At 38.3% G+C, this 16,375-nt stretch overlaps 1 protein-coding gene and 1 long non-coding RNA gene across 4 annotated transcripts in view; both read right to left on the bottom strand.

Moving 5' to 3' along the window:
• The window catches only part of LOC121825092 (uncharacterized), a 53,415-nt gene that overhangs the window by 7,278 nt on the left and 29,762 nt on the right, over nucleotides 1-16,375 (bottom strand). The window contains exons 1-2 of one of the 3 annotated variants that reach the window (XR_013050852.1): nucleotides 12,419-12,694; nucleotides 11,794-11,865 (exon numbers count right to left, since the gene is read on the bottom strand). The exons of the other annotated variants lie outside the window; for them this stretch is intronic. This is a non-coding gene — a long non-coding RNA (uncharacterized LOC121825092). Of the gene's footprint in view, nucleotides 1-11,793; nucleotides 11,866-12,418; nucleotides 12,695-16,375 lie in introns of those variants that run through there. 3 annotated transcript variants of the gene reach the window in all.
• Nucleotides 315-10,979, bottom strand: LOC102924956 (vomeronasal type-1 receptor 2-like). The gene has a single exon (XM_076570815.1). It carries the CDS (start codon nucleotides 2,961-2,963, stop codon nucleotides 2,064-2,066), a length of 900 nt encoding a protein of 299 aa, XP_076426930.1. The 5' UTR covers nucleotides 2,964-10,979; the 3' UTR covers nucleotides 315-2,063.

Raw genomic sequence — 16,375 nt, 5'->3', positions numbered from 1 at the left:
ATATACACATCACTTTGAATATGGAGAAGTTGAGCTAGTACTTGAACAGAGCCTTCACATTCATGATATAGTGTCATTGATACAGAGAAATACACAAAAGGCTACCAAATGAGGAAGGAAATCACCAGTCAGCTACAAAATCTTTGATATACAATAATGATCTATCTGCAAATTATGCTAGGGCCATAGTAGTACAAAGCTTGGGGTGTAATCAACTAATATCAGATTTAACCTAAGGCCAATTCTGCCAGATAGAACCCATATACAACATTTATTTTGATGCTAATTCCAGAAGCTAAATAGACCTAGGTAAAATCCAGCAATATTGCTTTAAAGAAAAGTAGCAATAAAATTACTTCTGAGGAAATTCTGCTATAATTATAGTCCAGTACCTTGATCTATCTTTATCTTATCATAGGAGCTTCCTCTTGAAAAAAAGGAAACAAATACCCACAGCCCAATATTATGAAGAGAGAGGGAGAGAGAGAGAGACAGAGACAGAGACAGAGACAGAGACAGAGACAGAGACAGAGACAGAGACAGACAGACAGACAGACAGACCTTGGACCTTACATCCCTAAAGGGGATGTCTCTAGCAAATGCCTTCTCTGAAGGCTCATGGAACCCTTCAAACAAAGAGACTGAGAAAGTATATGAGCCGAAGGAGTAGGAGCACACCAAGAAAAGAGTTCATATGAACTCACAGAGACTTAGGGGTATGCACAAGAAGTGAATGTGTCTGAACCTGGTATTTTACTGTATTTTATAACTTTCAGTTTTATGTTTTTGTTGGATTCCTGAGTGTAGGAACAAGTGGGTCTCTGATTCTTATGTGTGCTCATTGGCTGTTTTTTTTTTCTGTATGTTTGTCTTCTCTAATCACAATATGTTAGGTTCATTTTATCTCATTTTATTTATTATTATGCCTTAGAAACCTGTTTTTTCTATTGAGAGTTAGAACAGAAGTGGATCCAGATTAGAGGGGAAGTGAGGGAAACTGTTAAAAGTATAGGGAAGTAAATATATAAGGGATATATTATTTAACAAAAAATAATCTGTTTTCAATACAAGGATTTTTTTCAAAAAATGTTAACCTATTATTTTAAGATAATGCCAATCAAAGTTCTGCTGACATAATACACATATAGAAAATAAACTACCACAATTTTTAAGAAGTCACAAAACACTTTAAATACCTAAGGCAATCAAATGGAGCTAAAACAAGCTAGAAAATCACAAAACTTGACATCAAATTATACTACAGAGTCAAAGTGAAAATGACAGTTTGGCATGGCATAAAACCAGTCAAACCTGGAGAACAGTATGGAGAACCTGGACATGAACTAGCAAAGCTATAGCAACCCAATTTATGAGAAAAACTGAAGTAGTAATTTTACAAAATGTTTCAGCTAAAAAGATCTTTTATTTTCGTAGATCCATAGCAGAATTTTAAAGGTATTTTTAAGTGCTACAAATACTGCTCAAATGAGTGAAGAAACAAACAAACATGAAAAGGCATATTCTAAATTCTTTGGATGTTCAGAATAACTCAACAGGTATTTCTGCAGAAGAACTGCAAGCTGTCTTTCAGAGAAGAAAAGGCTAAATAATTTTTCTGATACTGGTGTATGAGGAAGTAGTGGATGGACCAGGGTCTCTAGAACACAAGTTTATGGCCAATCATGGTTTCAGTCTTCCTTGCAGTTAGAATGTGCATCTATGAAGGTGTCTGTGGAATCACCAAGCAGTCAAGATGCCCTGACAGAATGAAAGCCTCAAGAAGTGCAGTTTGATTGGTTTTATTATCTGATTGGCTAGCTCATGTGCATGTCAGGTGGGCGACAGGAATAATCTAGTAGCTGTAACTCTCATGGAGGCTCCTAATTTAACCAGCTGACAAAAATTGCATGTTCACTTTGATTAATCTTAGAAAGACAAGGTGCTACCTACTTAAGTTTCTGTATTGATCTTCTGAGGGTGATGTTATGTAGAAAACTGGATCTCCCACAGAAATATCATTATTCATGTACTTTAAAGAAGATTAAATTATTTTTCTTCCTAATTCATATCAAGGTAAGCCTGTAGATAATGGAGCAAGGATTCATAAGAACAAAGGGTCCAAAAGATGGAAAACACAGAGAAATGAAGGGAGTGATGTTCACCAGCCACCAACTGTGATTATACAAAAGAGCAATGCAGCCTCGTAAGATCAAGGAGAGACTATAAAATGCAAGAAAGGTAGACACCAAGACCAGAATCTTCTGGGTGGCTCTGGACTCAGGTGATGTTCTATTGTAACCATGAGAGCTGCGGATATGTTGAACCCTTTTCTTGTGTCTGTACAGAATAACAATCATGGAGCTGCTGGACCAGGTAATCAGCACAGAAAAGAAAACTTCAAGAGACACCACCATTGCTGCATATAATGAGTCACTGATCTCATCACTCCCTATAGTAGAGCAGTATCCAAAATCTCGTTTTCCTGTTATATTTTTGCTATTAAGTTTGATAAATGGGTACACAAATAAAACGAAATGTATTAACATGTAGAAGCCCCAGAGGAGGGAAATGGAACAGCCAATAACATTTTCAGCTTTGACTTTATAATCTTTCCAACATAATTCCCTGGGTCTGACAGTCATGGCCTGGAAGACGCTTAAGAGACAGGTGGTGCCAATGGACACACTCCGGCCAACTGTTTGAATGTATATTAGGATCCTGCACACCAAATCATTGAAGAACTGCATCAACCCAAAAGCTGCCATTGTGTGGGGCACTCCTAAAGAGATTATGGTCATAGAATTGGCTGTCATTAGGTGTAGGAGAATCAAATCTGTGGGCTTTAATGTGCATTCTCTATAGTAAAGGACTAGATAGTAGAACATAAGAGAAACATTTCCCAGAATTCCAATTGTAGTTTGTGATAAGAAAATAATTCTGATTACCAGAATCCAGAAGTCCATTCTGTGATTCAGAACAATGTCCTTTAGTTTATGTCCCAGCTAGTTCTCTGGTCAAAATGAATAAAAACAAATGCTTATAGCTTGTGGTAAAAAGAAAGCACCTTTAAACCATGGAGCTTCTGATTAGCTTAAGCAGAGGGCCATTTAAAGTAAGAAATTCATGGCCAGCCTAGAGCACATAAAAAGATCTCATCCCAAAAGTTTTGATAGAAGTCATCACTTTCTGTGTATGTCACTATGAATTTGCTCAATACCTCAGAATGCACATATTAATGGAAGAAGAAACATTAGTTTTCATAGAAAATCCAAAATTCAGGACAATATGATTTTTGCCTGTGAGAAACAAAGAAAAGTTAAAGCCCATATAAACACACATTATTCTGGAAAATACTGATATTTGCTAATCATTATGTAAAAGAATACAAATTCAATAAAGCCTACATAATTTAATTATATTGATTATTATTGTATAGCTTAACTAAAATTAAAACAAAAGTAATGAGAAATTTAAAATACCAATTAGAATGTATCTATGGTCCTGTTACAGGGCAAAGATTCCTCCCTCTTTTCTAAGGTGGAGGCATTTTTTATTTCACCCACACTGAACTTCCCTTTCTCACAACCTTCATCATCTCTTGGGAAAGTATCCAACCCTTTTCTAAAAATTGGCAGTCATAATGTGTAGTTAACTGTATGTGTTTGAATTATGTTAAACTGCTAGTTAGCTTTAATTCCCCCTGCCAATTGCTAATGAGGATATACATTTTCTTAGTTCTTTGTCTTTTAAAGCTCATTGTAAAATGCATTTGAGGCAGCTATGTGAGGAATGCTTCTCTTCACGCAGTTTCTTACTGTTGACTCTCAATTTAAACTTTGATGTTCCTGAATGGTCTTCGGGTCTCAAACTTGTAATTGTCTTATGTATGAAAAAAATTACTAAGAACACAAAACATAGGAATGAGTGTTCAAGTGAAAACTTACATCCAAATAATTTAAGAGCTATCTATTATGAAAATTCACAGCACATAGACAACACATGCATATGTGCACATCTGGTTAGGTATCTTAGAGAGGAGGGGACATCTAAGTTTATGAAATCTCAAAAAATGTATAACAGAACAAACATAGACAAAATATTCCAGGAAAAGAGTCACAGATAAAGATAATATCTGATAAATGATAGCTACTGGGGTAATAGAGTCATACTGATCTATTGAAACGGTGTCTGGGATAATCATGCATCTCTCCAAAATCTAGGGTAGAAATTAAAGGAAGACAGGCAGTGGGTCAGACAGCCCATCAGTGCAGAAGGAGAAAATTATCAGGATACCATACACTGTTCCTGTAAAAGAAGGAGTCTGTTAACCCTTCTCTAGTCAGATAAGGTCCACTGCAGAAGCAGGCAGTGCATTTGTGAATTAGTACCAGGCTGAACCAAGCATCCCCAGGATGGACACTTTTGCCTTTTCACACTCAACAATCATTCAGAGACAGACAGCTAGAGCTGGGAAAGAACTAACAGTGGAAATTGAGTAGTTTAAGCAGAGTGGGAAAATGAGCTGAGATCCTAAGAAACTACCAGATAATTACAGTCTCCCCTTCCCCATTCACTGGCATTGTTGAACACCCTAGGAAATGGTTACAGAAGAAATAGAAACCACTCTATTAGGTGATATAATCCAAGTTCATAAAAACAGATATCACTGTGCCAAGTGTGATTTCACAGCTTCTAACTTTTGGATAGGTGTGCTTATGTAAAAGTGAGTGTGTGTAGAGGGCAGAAAAATTGAGACATTAGAGGGTTTCAGTGTGGGATGAGGAGGGTAAACAGTACGTGTATTCTGGAAGGGAAAGAAGGAATAATGGACAGAGGACATTATAAGCTTGGAAGTGTGCTGCTGGCCACAGAAATATATCATAAGAACTCTGCTGGTTATGGCAATGTCACTACCTGGAGAGATCAAGGAATTCCTTCAGAGGAAGCCAAATTCCAAGAAGCTTTTGGTGTACTTGGCTTGTTATATATCAGCTGCCTTCTGTTATGAAAATCATGTGTGCCTTCATAGTTTTCCCAATTGATTTTTCCCTAAGAAGGACTAACAGTGTGGACTGATCACATTCCAGGTATTTGGAGAACAGCCTCAGGAAAGCCTTTCTCTAGAATCAGATACCTCCTTTAGCCATTTTCAATGACTAGCAGTAATAACAATCCACATGAAAGTCTCCTAATTTAAGGTAAATTCCACAAAGAGACACCGCCTAGGTCAGGTGGATGCTCAGTAATAGCTTTACACAATTTAGCTCGGACCCTCCTTTCTTACTCCTTACTAACTTTATAGACTTCTAACTCCTTACCTAACCACTTCTAGGAATATTTAGATAAACTGTGTGTTAACACCTATACTCAGCCAGAGCCCCAGTTCAAACCTCCCTGTAATTATCATAATTGACAGCATCCAGCCAGGTACATCCCCCGTTGGAGGGAAGTACCTTATCAGAGATACCTCTGTACTCTCTAAGAACAGACTTAAGCATCCAGGCTACCCATTTGAGAAGGCCTGGGGGATGTGCCAATTAAGCATTGCTTCCTCCTTTCCCAAACCTTACCTTTAGTTCCAGATCTCCCTTTAACTATCACCAGAGGCATCTAGCTGTACACAGGTTGCCTAGCGACTGAGCACACTTGCCCCCACCGTGCAGAAAAATGTCAGATAGCTTGGACTAATAGGAGCCACAGGAACAAAGCAGACAGTTTTATTTTCTCCCATTGACCTAGCAACTTATAGATTCTTAACAGTTTCTACTAATCACGTTTAAGACTATAGTTGAGCACATAAGATTCCCTCTTCTTAGATATTACCCAAATTTAGCCTTTAGTTAATTCATTTCCCCATTGGTCACTTCCCTTTGGGGTTGTAAATGATAATGAACTGTTATTGCCTCTCAGTGTGATTCTTATCATCCCTCCATTTGACCCTGGAAGCCTGGATTTATATACCAGGACTTCCAGGGCACAAGGGATGGAGAAGAGAAAAGGGTATGAAAGAACTAGATGGGTAAGAACTTGTGAGGAACAAACTGAGATGGGGAAGAACTAGATTGAAGGACCAGAAGAGAGTACTAGAGGAATGAGATGGAAGATGAGGAAAAGCCAGATGGGGAAGTACTAGCTGGGTAAGAACAAGCTGAAAAGGACCTAGGTGAGGCAGAATTAAGATGAGAGAATTAAGATAGAACTTAGATAAGTGTAGAGAGAAATCAGGCAAGAAAGGGGCTAGGCACAAGAACAGAACTGAAGCTGTGTATAAAGGATATTATGCTAGAGGAATTTAAAGCAAATGGACTATAGAGCTCGGTGAGGCAAGATTCTATTTCCTGAAAATAGTCCTTGCCGTTAGTAGTTCTCTCTCCTGAGCCCCTAGGATGTATAATATTATGGCTGGTCCCTCTAATATTATACAAGAGAAGAGAACTGTGGAATGGCAGAAGGGGAGAATTTGGGGCCAATAAAAAACAGGAAGTAAGAAAATGCCTTAAGGAAAATTGCTACTTTTTAAACAAATAAAGCATAGAGAATAAAAAAACAAACCAAACATAATAATCATCAATTAAAAATAATGAAGAAAATATTAAAATTACTAAATTTTGGTGTGCATTTGGATGAACTAGAGATCATATGCCATGGCAATGTATGTGAATGTCCTGTGACAGAAGTTTGAAAATAGGTTATATCCACTTAAGTTGAGCTAATGTAATTCTACACACCAGTATTCATACTCCTTTTTATTTTTTACAATGCTCTATTCATTTCTTAATTTTTTTTCTGAGAAATATATGATTACAATTTAATTTGTGGTTCAAATATAAGTAATATTTTTAATCTATAGATCAATGTCTTTAGTTTTTGGAAACATAATTTTACCATTTTTTCCTCCATCTCCTTCCAAGTAATAACACATAAACTTCCTCTCATATTCATGACCTCAGACATTTGCTTATTGTTTTCACATTAATATGTGTGTTTGTGTGTGTCTGTGTGCATGTTGTCTATTTAATGTCAATTGTATTTGTCTGATTTCAGGGTTCACCCATTGGTACTGGATAACAAATTAGGGGATTCTTCCCTGGAGAAGATTATTTCCTTCTATTCTCAGCAATCCATCCATGCTGTAGGTCTCACCCATCAGCAAAGAAAATTCTCTGCCCTAGATTCCCATTGCCAGACATGAGCACATACTTGAGCTTCTTTCCTTTGCTAGGTCTGCTGCACAGACTGAAATTCAAAGTACTCACCTGACTTTGGACCTCTGCAGCATGGTGGGTTCATTTGGCAGAGCCTGACTCTTAATAAGCAGAGCTGTGTGAGAGTCACCTCAAGCCAGAAGTAGAGGTCTGTGACTCTGTGACCTCACCTCCCTATAGGACTACAATTTTCAGTTCACCTACAGTGGGAATGACAGACTGGCTTTGGGAGACCAAATCATTTGTTTAGGCAAACCATTTTCCAGTTGGTAATTAACAAAGGCACTTGAGACTTTTTTTGTGAATATCTCCAAAGAGGCAAGGTGTTTTGAAGGGCATTGAGTTTTCATCACCTCTGAGGGTTGACTGGTGTCCTATGGAAGGTGCTAGAGAGTTGGAGGTCAGATTCATGGCAAAGTTACAGAAGTCTCTATGTCCCATTGGACCCAGGTTTCTCTGACTTCTTCCACCACAGTCAACTTAATTGCTTTTTAAAATTTTAGAATATTTACTACTTAATGTTTCCTTAAGTGTTAATATACATGCATTTGTGTTTTAGTCAACCCCACTCCACATTATCTCCTTTCTAAAATTTACCCCCACCCCACTATTCCCTCTAAATATCATGTATCCATTCAAAAAACAAAACAAACAAACAAAGGGAAAAACACTGAGAATATTTAATGAAGGTAATATGTGATTAGTGTATGGGCATCTTTGAAAGCATTTGTAGACTCTCAAAAGTGAAATCCTTACTGAAATGTGACACTTTCTTTCCTGAGGTCTTCTGTTCCCAATACCTCTTCAGCTAGGTGTGAGACTTCATGACCACCTCCACTCAGCTTGGATTTTGTCTAACTTGATTTTGTGCAGGTTTTCTGCCCTCTGTCCTAACGTGTAAATTCACATGTGTAAGTGCTCTGTTCTTTCTGAACAAACCCTTTTTCGTTGGAATCATCTACCACTGCTGGTTCTTACATTCTTTCTGCCTCTTCTTCCATGATGATCCCTGAGTATTAGAGGGAAAGTTGTGGTATGGATGTATCATTTTTAGCTTGGATCTACAGAGTCTCTTATTCTTAGCACCTTGAATTATTGTGGGCCTGTGTGTTAATCATCACCGACTGAAAAAAAAGAAACTTTTCTGATGAGGATTGAGGGAGAGAGTAAATCTCTAAGTACAAAAACAGGAGCTTATTGGACAGTTTACTAATGCATTCATTTAGTAAAATTATAATATTAAGTTCTTCCCTAGAGTCTATATAACTCTCTAGCTACATATTCTAGTCCATGATGATGGTCCTTTCATGTGTTCCATGTTGTGATGTGGGGCTTCAATTCAATCAAGTGGTTGGTTAATCCTATGACGTTCATGACACAATTGCACCAAGCTTGTTGTTGTTTCAGCTCTCAGAGTTCATATTTGGGTACTATTGATGATTGCTTCCAGCTCTGTGAAATCTATTCAGTAGGTTTAAAGCTGCCATCTTGACTTCTCCATGTTCTATGACTCAAGTATATGGTACCTTCTGCAATAGGGTCTTACTTCCTATGGACAATAGACTACTAAACATTACAGGCTATTGACAATCTTCTTGTTTATCTTCAATTGATTTCTTAACTTTCAAGCTCTGACACTGATCCAGTTTAGAGTACTCAGCAGAGGAAATAGTCAGTTCTGGGGAGACTATCCAATGAAGTAGGAATAAAAGGAAAAGCATGAAGTCACAGTGAGTAATGCAGATCAATTAGAACTCTTAGGACAATGAAATACAAATGGATTGTATAGTGATGGTATGAAAATATAATGGGAAAAATAAAAAAATATGGACTATGCTGGGAAACAAACTTTTTAAATCATTAAAAAGATCTTTTTTTATTTTTGAAATGTAAATGTAATTATATTATTTCCCCTTCCAGTTTCCTCCCTCAACTCCTTCCTGTGGACATCTTCAATCTTCCTCAAATTATCAGTCTAGCTTCATTTAATTGGTGTTACAAGGCACACATGGGCACACATACATACACTCACATATGTGCATACATACATATGTATACATATGTGTTATCAAATGCATAAAGACAACCTGTTTAATCCATATATTCTGAATTTTTTCCTAGTTCTGCTTTGTAACATTTCTTATTTTACATTGCTAATAAAGTAGGTTTTTGGCTGTTACTCCCATAGTTTGATAGTTGTTGGTCAACTCTCTTCAATCATTTGCCATAGATAGAAGCTAATGGTACCCTTATGTCTGTCACAGTGTTTCCAGAATCAAAGGAAGTCAGTGCAGACCCAAATGCCCTTGATTCCTTGGTCCTTCTTCTTCATACTCTTCAGCAACTGTCTTGTGCAACCAAGGCAATTTCAATTTTGCCTTCATTTAATTTTGAAGTTTTGGAAATTGATGCCAGCATCTTGATACACTGCACAAGAACTAAGCACTATGCCACAGCATGGGCTGCTCTTTTCAAAATTCATTTGTTTATTTTCTAAAAAATTATTTATATATTTATTTGTTTGTTTGTTTGTTTGTTTTCATCACAGCTACTGATTCCTCTCCCTCTTCCCTTCCCAGTCCCTCTGCACAATCCCCTGTCTTCCCACTCAGTGTGATCCAAAATCCTGTGTGATAAAGCCTTAGTCACCACCCTGCAGTGCTGTACTTGGAGGTACTGGAAACTTCTGAAGGTACAGATTATTAGTGGGAACTTGGGCCATTTAGGACAGACATTTGAAGAAATTAGAATCCTGGCCATTCTCCCTTTCCTCACTTTGTTTCCTAGGAGACATGAGGAGTACATATTTTTTCTTCCCTCACCATTTACTATCTTGCCTGAGGTGAAGATATTAGTGAAGGCAAATTCCTGTCTATTGAAAATTTATATATATATATATATATATATATATATATATATATATATATAGAGAGAGAGAGAGAGAGAGAGAGAGAGAGATTAAAACTTAGCAAAAAGGTGTTCAATTTACTTCATTTTTTAATTTTTGTGAGACAAGATTTCTCTGTGTAGTTTTGAATTCTGTCCTGGAATTTGCTCTGTAGACAAACCTGGCCTTGAACTCACAGAGATCCACCTACCTCTGCCACCAGAGTGCTGGGATCCTTTACTTCTCACAGCACACATAGATTTTTAATTAACTGAACAAGTTTTCTGACCTCTGTCCACATATTTAATTTATTTAGTTCAATGTTAAGTTCAAAGCACTAGATTTGAACAGAAGACTTATTTAGAATCATGTATAGATAACATACACTAACATAATACATATAAAATTTAATAATGATGGACTAGAGATAAAGGTGCTTGCTGTAAAGTCTGAATATTTGGATTGACTACCAAGAACTACTTGGTGAAAGCAGAGAATCAACTCTTACCAATTTTCTTATGACATGCACACATACAACATGAATTTCTCCAACATGCACATAAGACAGATAAAGAAAAACATATTAAAATGTAATAAATAATATGGTACTATCCTACTATGTGCAAATTTTATATATTACCTTGCAGCACAAACATCTCTATATATTCATTTCCTGAAAAAAAATCAAGAGCATGGCTTACGAAAGACAGAGCTTAGGGATACCATAATGGATATCTAATCCTCCTAACTTACATGTAATTTCAACACTAATAAATAGAATTAAATCTCATTATTTGATTTTTAAACATGTCACATACTTTCAAATATTCTAAATGGTTCAAATATGTCAATGGTATCATTTTCTTTAACCTACTTGATGCTCTATCTTTTTTTCATTTTTTAAAATTTATTTATGAAATTTAATTTTACAAATCAGCCACAGATTCCCTTGTTCTCCCCCCTCCTACCCCCCACCCCCCACCTTCCCCCCAGCCCACCCCCATTCCCATCTCCTCCATGGCAAGGACTCCCTCAAGGATTGAGTTCAACCTGGTAGATTCTTGATGCTCTATCTTTATTAGTTACAATTATCATTTATTTCTGAACAACAGATCCATATTGAAGACAAGAAATACTTGGATCCAATGTGCTTTCATGTTGAATAAAAATATCACTATTTTTGGTCTTTTTTAATACATTTGAACTAAAATAATTTTGTCACTTCCTCTTTGCTTCCCTGCTCCAGACTTTTTCAAGTTTCCCCTCTTCAACTCCTTCCATGCCCTGCCTTTCAAAAATTGATACTTTCTTCTTCCCCAATTACTAATGTTACATGTACATACCTATATGTGTATATATAAACAAATATAAAAATACATCTTACTAAGTCTATTTTCGCATTTCTGTGTATATGATTCCAGAACTGACCACTTTCTATTAGACAATCAGAGAGCTTGTCCCTGGGGAGAGGCAAGCTCTACCACCTTCTGTAGTTATCAGTAGCCTGCAGCTCCTTGTCCATGGGTGTGGCTGCAAAAAATCTCTCTTCCACATTTATGTCTACTGATATTGCCATTGTTAAGAACAACCATTTGGGGAGACCCAGCCTCACAGCAGTCTTTCTGGTGTTCTGGCTCTTTCTGTTCCCTTTCCTGTGGTGCTCCCTGAGTCCTACATGCAGGACCTGTGGTGTAGATGTACCCACTGGAGCTGGGCTTTCCACAATTTGTTGATCTCTGCATTGTGTACAGTTGTAGTTTTTCTGTGATGGTCCTGTTTGAGGGAAAGGAGAAGCTCATTTGATGAGGAATATCACTTATATTTATCTGTGGGTCTGACGTGGTAAGGGATTATGGTAGACTAACAAAATGCCAGTTGTAGTGTAACAAATTTTTCCTGGGGAGATATGAAAGACATGTCTTCTCATCAAAGATAGGAATGCCATGACACACCTAAGTATGGATACCACCAAAGACCAACGTAGTTGGGATTTCATGTCCAGACCTTGTGCTTTTTACTTTGTATAGTAGGGTCTGGTTCTAGCCTCTAGGGCAGTTAGAGTGTCCTCTGAGTGCAACATGGCAGTTGGAGGTTCTCAGGGGAGTGTCCAGGAGACTTGTGTGCCTCTAGTGGCTTATATATGTTGTCACCATTGTCTTTTCTTTCTTATCAGAAGCCAAATCCTAATACTCTTGTGAAACTGGTATTGCAAGACCTATATCTTTGAGAACTGTGTTCTTTCTCTCATTTATCATAATCATCATCATCATCATCATAATCATCATCATTATCATCATCAAACTGAGTTCTAAACTGACCCATATACCTTTAGATTCCTCTTCAAGCTTGATTATGTCCAAGATGCAGTTCAACACTCACATATCAGGTAAATTCTTCTTTATTTTCTTTGTTTCACATTAGGTACCTCTACAACCCACAGATGCAAAGTTTCTATAATCCATTTGACAATGCTCCCTTCTCTCAGTATGGAACCCCATGATGTCATAAAGGCAGCATTCTGAAACAATATGCAAATATCTCCATAGCAGACAGATACCTTGGAAGTCACCCTGCTTACACAAGTCTTCATTAGCCACCACACTCCAGGAAGAATCACTGATATGGTGTGACTTCAGGAAACTGAAGAGAGATAGCATGGTTTTGGCATTCTCAAAATTGTCTTGAAGCTCCAATTACCAAGATAATTAAAACTCAGTGATTGCCGTGTGCTCAACTTCTTTTTTTTTGGTTTTTTTTTATTATTATTATTATTATTATTATTTTACAACACCATTCAGTTCAACATAATAGCCACAGAATCCCCTGTTCTCCCCCTCTCGCCCACCCCTCCCCCCAGCACACCCCCCATTCCCACCTCCTCCAGATCAAGGTCTCCCCCGAGGACCGGGGTTGACCTGGTAGACTCAGTCCAGGCAGGTCCATTCCCCCCTCCCAGACCGAGCCAAGTGTCCCTGCATAAGTCCCAGGATTCAAACAGCCAACTCATGCAACGAGCCCAGGACCTGGCACCAATGCACAGCTGCCTCCCAAACAGATCAAGCCAAATGACTGTCTCACCCGTTCAGGTGGCCTGATCCAGTTGGGGGCCCCTCAGCCTTTGGTTCATAGATCCTGTGCTTCCATTCATTTGGTTATTTGTCCCGGTGCTTTATCCAACCTTGGCTTCAACAATTCTCGCTCATATAAACCCTCTTCTTACTCACTAATTAGACTCCCAGTGCTCCACCAGGGGCCCAGCCGTGGATGTCTGCCTTCAGATTCCTCAGTCCTTGGATGGGGTTTATGGCACCACTATCTGGGTGTCTGGCCATCCCATCACCAGAGTAGGTCAGTTCCTGCCGTCTCGCGACCATTGCCAGCAGTCTTTTGAGGGGGTATCTTTGTGAATCTCCGTGGGCCTCCCTAGCTCTCTGCTTCCTCCCCTTCTCACCTTCTCATGTGGTCTTCATTTACCATGGTCTCCTATTCCTTGTTCTCCCTCTCTTTTCTTGATCCAGCTAGGATCTCCCACTCTTTCCCTCGACTGTCGCCCTTCATTGTTCCCACTCATGACCAGGCTCTTCATGTAGATCTCGTCCATTTCTCCGTGTCTTTTTTTGGGGTCCCGTTTTCCAGGTAGCCTCACTGGTGATGTGAGTAGCAGTCTAGTCATCCTTGTTCCACATCTAGCATCTTCCTATGAGTGAGTACATACCATATTTGTCTTTCTGAGTCTGGGTTACCTCACTCAGGATGATTTTTTCTAGATCCATCCATTTGCCTGCAAACCGTGTGATGTCGTTGTTTTTCTCTGCTGAGTAGTATTCCATTGTGTATATGTGCCACAATTTATTTATCCATTCTTCAGTTGAAGGGCATCTAGGTTGTTTCCAGGTTTTGGCTATTACAAACAATGCTGATATGAACATAGCTGAGCAAGTGCTCTTGTGGTATGATTGAGCATTTCTTGGGTATATGCCCAGGAGTGGTATAGCTGGATCTTGGGGGAGATTGATTCCCAATTTTCTAAGAAAGCGCCATATTGATTTCCAAAGTGGTTGTACAAGCTTGCATTCCCACCAGCAGTGGAGGAGAGTTCCCCTAGTTCCACATCCTCTCCAGCATAAAGTGTCTTCAGTGTTTTTGATCTTAGCCACTCTGACAGGCGTAAGGTGGTATCTCAGAGTTGTCTTGATTTGCATTTCCCTGATGATTAGGGAAGTTGAGCAATTCCTTAAATGTCTTTCAGCCATTTGGGATTCCTCTGTTGAGAATTCTCTGTTTAGTTCTAAAGCCCATTTCTCAATTGGACTGTTGGTCCTTTTGATGTCTAATTTCTTGAGTTCCTTATATATTCTGGATATCAGTCCTCTGTCAGATGTGGGGTTGGTGAAGATCTTTTCCCATTCTGTAGGCTGTCGCTTTGCCTTGTTGACCATATCCTTTGCTCTACAAAAGCTTCTCAGTTTCAAGAGGTCCCATTGATTGATTGTTTGTCTCAGTGTCTGCGCTACTGGTGTTATATTTAGGAAGTGATCTCCTATGCCAAGGCGTTCAAGACTATTTCCTACTTTCTCTTCTAGCAGGTTCAGAGTAGCTGGATTTATGTTGAGGTCTTTGATCCACTTGGACTTAAGTTTTGTGCACGGTGACAGATATGGATCTATTTGCAGCCTTCTACACGCTGATATCCAGTTATGCCAGCACCATTTGTTGAAGATGCTTTCTTTTTTCCATTGTACACTTTTGGCTTCTTTGTCAAAAATTATATGTCCATAGGTGTGTGGGTTAATGTCAGGGTCTTCAATTCGATTCCATTGGTCCACATGTCGGTTTTTATGCCAATACCAGGCTGTTTTTATTACTGTAGCTCTATAGTAGAGCTTGAAGTCGGGGATTGTGATGCCTCCAGAAGTTGTTTTATTGTACAGGTTTCTTTTAGCTATCCTGGGTTTTTTGTTTTTCCATATGAAGTTGAGTATTGTTCTTTCCAGATCTGTGAAGAATTGTGTTGGTATTTTGATGGGGATTGCATTGAATCTGTAGATTGCTTTTGGTAAGATTGCCATTTTTACTATGTTAACCCTGCCTATCCATGAGCATGGGAGATCTTTCCATTTTCTGAGATCTTCTTCAATTTCTTTTTTCAGGGACTTAAAGTTCTTGTCATATAGGTCCTTCACTTGCTTGGTTAGTGTTACCCCAAGGTATTTTATGTCATTTTTGGCTATTGTAAAGGGTGATGTATCTCTAATTGCCTTCTCAGCTTCTTTGTCCATTGTATATAGGAGGGCTACTGATTTTTTTGAGTTGATTTTGTATCCTGCTATGTTGCTGAAGGTGTTTATAAGCTTTATCAATTCCTGGGTGGAATCTTTGGGGTCACTCAAGTATACTATCATGTCATCTGCAAATAGGGAAAGCTTGACTTCTTCCTTTCCAATTTGAATCCCCTTAATCTCCTTATGTTGTCTTATTGCTCTGGCTAGAACTTCAAGTACTATATTGAATAAGTATGGGGAGAGTGGACAGCCTTGTCTCGTTCCTGATTTTAGTGGAATTGCTTTGAGTTTCTCTCCATTTAATTTGATGTTGGCTGTTGGTTTGCTATATATTGCCTTTATTATGTTTAGGTATGTTCCCTGTATTCCTGATCGCTCCAAGACTTTTATCATGAAGGGGTGTTGGATTTTGTCAAATGCCTTTTCTGCATCTAGTGAGATGATCATGTGGTTTTTTTCTTTGAGTTTGTTTATATGGTGTATTACATTAATGGACTTTCGTATGTTGAACCACCCTTGCATCCCTGGGATGAAGCCTACTTGATCATGGTGGATAATTGTTCTGATGTGTTCTTGGAGTCTGTTTGCCAGTATTTTATTGAGTATTTTTGCATCAATGTTCATGAGGGAGATCGGTCTGTAGTCCTCTTTCTTTGTTGCATCCTTGTTTGGTTTAGGAATCAGGGTAATTGTAGCCTCATAGAAGGAGTTTGGTAATGTTCCTTCTGTTTCTATTATGTGGAACAATTTAGAGAGTATTGGTATTAACTCTTCTTTGAAGATCTGGTAGAATTCTGCGCTGAAACCATCTGGTCCTGGGCTTTTTTTGGTTGGGAGACCTTTAATGACTGTTTCTATTTCCTTAGGGGTTATTGGACTATTTAAATAGTTTATCTGGTCTTGATTAAACTTAGGTATGTGGTATCTATCCAGAAAAATGTCCATTTCTTTTAGGTTTTCCAGTTTTGTGGAGTAGAGGTTTTTGAAATATGACCTTATAA

This window comes from Peromyscus maniculatus, chromosome 1 (assembly GCF_049852395.1).
Source record: "Peromyscus maniculatus bairdii isolate BWxNUB_F1_BW_parent chromosome 1, HU_Pman_BW_mat_3.1, whole genome shotgun sequence".
NCBI classification, from domain to species: Eukaryota; Metazoa; Chordata; class Mammalia; order Rodentia; family Cricetidae; genus Peromyscus; species Peromyscus maniculatus.
This window is presented reverse-complemented; position numbering and strand designations above follow the sequence as displayed.

Excerpts from the sequence above, each read along its gene's own strand:
- LOC102924956 (XM_076570815.1), bottom strand. The coding sequence starts at position 2,963 with ATGGACTTCTGGATTCTGGTAATCAGAATTATTTTCTTATCACAAACT.